General features: G+C 34.5%; 1 protein-coding gene across 1 annotated transcript; it reads left to right on the top strand.

Annotated features, from left to right (window-relative positions):
* The first annotated feature begins 4,972 nt into the window (after positions 1 to 4,972).
* LOC133698721 (BURP domain protein RD22-like) lies at positions 4,973 to 6,174 on the top strand. Its single transcript, XM_062121753.1, has one exon. It carries the CDS (start codon positions 4,998 to 5,000, stop codon positions 5,988 to 5,990), a length of 993 nt encoding a protein of 330 aa, XP_061977737.1. The 5' UTR covers positions 4,973 to 4,997; the 3' UTR covers positions 5,991 to 6,174.
* The last annotated feature ends 293 nt before the right edge of the window (positions 6,175 to 6,467 follow it).

The raw sequence follows: 6,467 nt of genomic DNA on the forward strand, positions 1-6,467 counted from the left end.
AACAGTGACAGTAAAAAAAAGAAGCTTAACCCCGTTTGTTAGCGTGAATGTCTTATTGTTCTCCATACAGTATGGACATGCTAGCTTTCCATGCATGCTCCAACCAGAAACCATTCCACATCAAAGCCGATTTTATAACAAAATTTTGTTTCCTCGAGATGTCATAAGTCAAAGCTCCAGAGGATTACAACTGCGTCAACTCATCAATCAACGGATGAAGACAAACATCTATATTCTGCCTCGGACTGCTCAGACCTGGTATGACCATAGATAAAAGCATGAACTCTGGCCTCATACACATCCTCGGTGGCAAGTTATAAACCGTTAGTATGACCGACCAATAAGAATAAAGAGCAGCAAATAACCTGAATGGGTTAAATCCGTCTGTACACAACCGAAGATGTATGTTCCTTGATTCAACTGAAAAGTGAGGATGCACACTGTTAAAGTGTTTCCAGGCTTCACCGTCAGAAGGATGAATCATCACTCCATTAATCGTATGGTGTGATTGGTGCCATGTCATGTGCTCAGCAGTCCTTAGTGACATGAATAACCTCTGCAATCCAGGTGTGATTGGGAACTATCCAAGTTTTTTATATGCCACAAAAGTCTTCCCTCTACCAGTTCTGGGTTTGTAACGGGAATGCCCGCATGTCATGCACTCGGTCATCTCAGCATTTTCAAGGTAGTATAACATGCAAAAGTTAGGGCATATATCAATTTTTTGGTATCCTAAACCGAGGGGTTTCATCATGGACTTGGCAGCATAAAAGTTCTCTTTCAGTCTGTTCCCTTCAGGTAAAATGCTTCTCGCCCATTCAATAATCTTGTCATAACCCAATTTTTGACCCTTTTATTTTAATTATTATTATTATTTTATTTACTGAAAAATGATAAAAAGATCACGAAAAACAAGTAAAAATAAAATAAATGAAGAATGAATTAAAATTTGGGTTAAGGGCAACATGATTGGAAGTTTAAAGATTTAATTAAACTCTTGACTAGTTTAATTAATCAAATCAAGGGCTTAATTGGAGAATTGATAAGTTTTGAGACTTAATTGAGCTTAGAATTAATTTAATTAATCCAATCAAGGGTTTAATTGGAGAATTGATAAGTTTTGAAACTTAATTAAACTTGGAATTAATTTATTCAGGGACTTAATTGAAAAATTATCAAAGTATAGGGTTGATTCTAGTCAAATTTACAAGAGATTAAAATCCAAGGACCAATGTGTAAATGGCGCTGAGCTACAGGGGTTCAATTACAATTTACCCAAGGACTAGACTGCAAAAATTCAAAAAAACTTCAAGGACCAAATCAAATATGGCAGTTGAATGGAAAACGGAGCCGTTTCTTGGACAAAACTGTTCACTGTCTTTTTCCTCCGTTTCATCCGTTCGTAGCCAACGCTTACGTTTCATCATTGAAGGAGCTTAAAGGGTCGGTTACAGGGTATTTAGGAGGCCGACCGTTACCACCGATTTTGGCCTTATAAAAGGAGAGGACGAGCAACCTCGCGGGAAGAGGGAAGGAGGGGAAGAAGAAAACAGAGGGGAAAAACCCAGGGTGGAGAGAGACGGAGAGACAAAAAAACAGAGGAGAGAACTGGAAAAAAAAAAAAGGGGAGGAGGAACAGGGCAGAGTGAATAAAAGGAAAGAAACAGAAAGCTAAACGTAACTCTGGTTTAGTCCCAGAATTCAAGCATAACATACAAATAAAAAACAAAGAAAAGACGAAGAAAAACAGCGGATAGACAGAGAGTATTGAGAGAGTGACCAGGGAACAAAAAAAAAGGAACAAAGGAAGAACAAGAGGACAACACAGGAGCATACAAAGGAACCTAAGCAGAGCTTTGGCCGGTCATCCATCACGCCTCTATCTCCTAAATCAGAGAGCAAGCCAAGCGAAAAAACGCAGAGAAGAGCCAAAGAACAAGAAAGAAAAGACTAGAGGAAGGGAAAGCAAGAAAGAGGCTGATCGATCAGCAACCGTGCGCCTTCGCTTCTAGTAGACCAGGTAAGTTCTTCTCTTCCCGCTTTGCAATATCATTTGACACTATTGCCGTGAAATTTAATTAGCACTTCACTGTGCACGCACGCATGGTGCATGCCTTTGCCCGGCCGGTCACTGGCCCTGGCTGGGTCCAGCCCAGCTCCAAAAAATAAAAGAATAAAAAATAAAAAAATTAGAAATAGAAATTGCATGCATGAGAAATAAAATAATAAATGTGTTTTTATTGATTTTATTCACTGATATCAGAATAAAAAAATAATTTTAATGATTTTGTTTAGGTACAAATTTTTACCAACGCCAGAGTTGGAATTATTCGTAGTTGAGTAATTACCAACGCTAGAGTTGGAATTACCCGGAATGAAATATTCACCAACACCAATGTTGGAAGTATATGTAATTAAATATTCACTAACGCCAGAGTTAGGAATATTACCGGTGAAGAGTCAGAAATATTATCGATGAACTATCATAGCATAAATCAACAATTTTTTAGCAATGTAAGACAAAAACAACAACGCAGCTTACCTCAGGTAGGGTGTGCTAGGGGTGCTAATACCTTTTCTAGCCACAACCAGTCCCGTACCATAGAATCTCTGCCTAGTGACCATAATACTAGGTGGCGACTCCTTGAACAACACATTTTCTCCTAAAAGAATAAGATGCTGGAAATTTGTTCTTTTCTTATAAAATTTTAATGTCGCCGCGATGTCGGGTGCGACAACTCTCATCCCTAGACAGTTTATCAATTAGAATACCAAAACTACAAGATTGGAAGGAGATGTTGTTGACAACTCTTTAACACCCTATAAAGGGATAACAAAGGAAGTTGATATATGCTTAACTTTTTTAATTCTCTAATTGCTATAATTATAATGTTATATAATTGTTTTTTATATTATGGAGAAATTATGATTGATGTAATGATTGTAATGGTTGAATTATGCAAGATGGTTGGATTAAAGAATGGAAACCTATATAGAAGTAATACATACCGTTGTCAATAACTTGGAATAATCTAAATATAGAGGAAATCTGTCTAAATTTTGATAGAAATTCTCGCTAGGGATTTCTGATATAAAAAAATTCCTTTTATTCTATATATTAAAAGGTATGTTACGTCTTGAAAATTAGGGATGTTACATCTTTTATGAAATTCACATTTGATTATATTTTTAAATTTTTATAACTAAAATACTTGAACCAATTTTTAAAAATGAAAGTAAATTCTTTATCTATAATATTTTTGCTTCTAAAAGATATAAATTGTTACATCTTAATTTGCTCACTTTTAAAAATTTTATAAACCAATCTTTTTCACTTTTATTTTACTTGCGTACTTTTAAATTATTAAACAATTCTTGAATAAAAATAAATAATGTTATTAAATAACAAAGTTTATGTTTAAACCCATATAATTACTTACACTTTTCTATTGCTCAACTATTTTTATTATTTTGAAAGATTTACCAAACCTATAAGATTCGGAAATGCTAATATCTGCATGATTGAGGGAAACGAAGTGGAGAACACAAAAATTAATATCATTTTAATATTAATAAAAACATTAAAGAGTGTGTCTAAATCATTGTAATTACACCTACAAAATATTATTTATTATAATAGTATTTTTTTTGTCTATTTTTTGTTTAGTTATTTTTTCAATTTAACCATTTAACAACCCAATCTTTTTTTAGTTATTTATTTTTCAATTTCATCCTTCAATATTAAGTTGTTTTAGGAATTATGCTTCGTAATTTTTTTTTTTTTTGCTTTCTATAGGGTTATCCTGATCTCATGACCTGGGTAATGGGTTCGACAGGTTAACCTAAGTCGACCTAGTAGGTTTTTGTTTCTTTTTTTTATTTAATTTTTTATTTTAACATTGGGTTGATTAGGAATAGGCTTTTATAATTTATTTTGATTTGTTTTTTATAGAGTTATCACAATCTTATAACTTCGGTTATAGAATATTTGAAAGGTTAACCTGAGTTATAAAAACAAGCAGAATGGAACTATAATATTTTTGCCAAAATTTAGGTGGGATTTCTGAAATAAACCAAGATTCTGAACAAGATAAAATCTATTCTAATTATTTTTTTCCAGTGGAACAGGATACCGGACATTTACAAAAACAAAAAGAAATTGACAAGTCGTTATGTAACGAGCAGACAGTACTTTGGGAATAAAGTGTTCAAAGTTCTTTGGGAATACGTAAAAAATCCTTTGTGCAATCTTGGAACTTGAGATTAGGAAGGGAAGCCTGTGACAAGGATATACATCTTTTCGACAAAACACACCTTGAGATTAAGAGGAAGGAAAGAAAATTGTTGCATTCATTCTTGGCTAAAAAGTAGTGCTAGCAAATTTGGACTCTAAGAACCCACTTGAGCATACATATTTGTTTATTTCTCCGATATTTGATATTATTTTAGCACATGCATTGCATGCTGTTTAAATTGTAATTATTAGCCGGACCGTGCTTTGGTTCGGTTTCACATTAAATGGTATGGAATCTAATCTTATATAAATCGATCGATCTAGTAAATCTAAACACAACCTAATCAAAACTCAATTTAACTTTAAAAAATATTTTTCAGGATAGTATTTTTTTAACCCATTTTTTTTAAATAATAATAAGACAACAATGTTTGGAATCAACACGGGTAAACTTAGATTGGCCATCGAATTTACAATCGAGTCATGGATCTAATTTGATTTAATAACTTTTTCAATTTATTTTTTATTTAATTATACTTTAATAAAAATATACAATCACAGAAAAGTCACCAAATAAAATTGAAGGAATCATGGAGGGATGTATAATTAAAAAGACACCAAATAAAATGTATCCACTAGGGATCATTTTGAAGATGCAAACGTAGCCCCTCTCCCCTCTCCCCTCTCCCCTTCCCTATAAATAACGTCTCTCAGCTCTCTACGTCACTATCCTCGATCAATCATCAATCTACTTATTTCAAAAATGTCTCCAGCCATTTCTGGTGCTCCATTCCTGATCCTCTTTCTAACTCTCCCCCTCTACATTTCCTTTTCCACTGCTGTCCATTTACCAGCTGAAGTGCCCAGCTTCGGCCTTCCGGGCGATAATTCTCCACCCACTGAGAAGTATTGGTTCTCGAGGTTGCCCAACACTCCATTGCCAAAAGCCCTTCGAGATACTCTACAACCTGGTTATTATCCTTCAGTGATCAGAGATTTCGCTAATGGCCAAAACATTAGCGTTGATGATCGTGAAAAATATGGAAAACACTATGATGGAGCAGATAGCCATAAAAAAACCGCAAAAACTGCTCTCCCCGACTCAACAATATTCTACTTGTACAACGATCTCCATCCAGGTAAAAAGATGAAATTGCTTTTTACTAACAGTGGAACCAAGGTTAGTTTCTTGCCTCGTCGAGTCGCAGAGTCTATACCATTTTCAAGTGACAAATTTCCGGAGATTTTGAAGTACTTTTCTCTACAAGTCAACTCGGAAGAGGCTGAGATTATCAGTGATGAAATAGGATACTGCGAGAGCCCGAACATGGAAGGAGAAGAAAAATATTGTGCTACATCTCTAGAGTCATTAATTGATTTTAATGTTGCGAGGCTTGGCCAAAATGTTCAGGTACTCTCAACTGAACCAGGCAAGAAGCAAGAGTATACTGTTTCGGCAAAAGCGGAAATGAGGGGAGAACATAAAGCAGCGGTGTGTCATAAGATCAGATATCCTTATGCAGTACATTATTGCCATGTAATCGAAGGCACAGAGGTTCATGTTGTTCCATTAATCGCTGCTGATGGCGCAGAAGTGAAAGCGGTAACCGTATGCCACCTGAACACATCAGCTTGGAGTCCTCACCATATGGCCTTTGAAGTTCTCAAAATTAAACCAGGACCGGCTGTTTGTCACTTTCTGGCTACTGATACTCTTATTTGGGTTCCAAAAAAGGATCAAGACATGACTCCATGATCATAGGTCAAAGCTAGGTATTGTGGTGGCTGCTTTTAAATTTGCTTAATAAGAAGGTCCTGAAAAACCTTGTCTTAGCATGCTTGGATTATCTTTTGAAAGCCCAGAAATGTGATTGTATTTTCTAGCATGGAATGTATCATTTGGTTTGCTTAATAAGATGGTCCTGAAAAACCTTGTCTTAGCATGCTTGGATTATCTTTTGAAAGCCCAGAAATGTGATTGTACTTTCTAGCATGGAATGTATCATTTGATGCAGCGGCGGAGCCCATGAATTTTTCGAGTACTCGGCTATGATATAAATACATATAAATTATGTTTTAAGATCAATCATTCACTTAGATATATAAATTTTTCAAGTTAATAATAAATTTTTAATTCAAATATATAACACAAAATATAAATAAAATAAAATTTAAAGTACATAAAATTCAAAATAAAAATAAAAATAAATTATACTATAAAAGTTACACTCTT

Source organism: Populus nigra, chromosome 7, assembly GCF_951802175.1.
Source record: "Populus nigra chromosome 7, ddPopNigr1.1, whole genome shotgun sequence".
Lineage (NCBI taxonomy): Eukaryota > Viridiplantae > Streptophyta > Magnoliopsida > Malpighiales > Salicaceae > Populus > Populus nigra.

Excerpts from the sequence above, each read along its gene's own strand:
- LOC133698721 (XM_062121753.1), top strand. The coding sequence starts at position 4,998 with ATGTCTCCAGCCATTTCTGGTGCTCCATTCCTGATCCTCTTTCTAACT.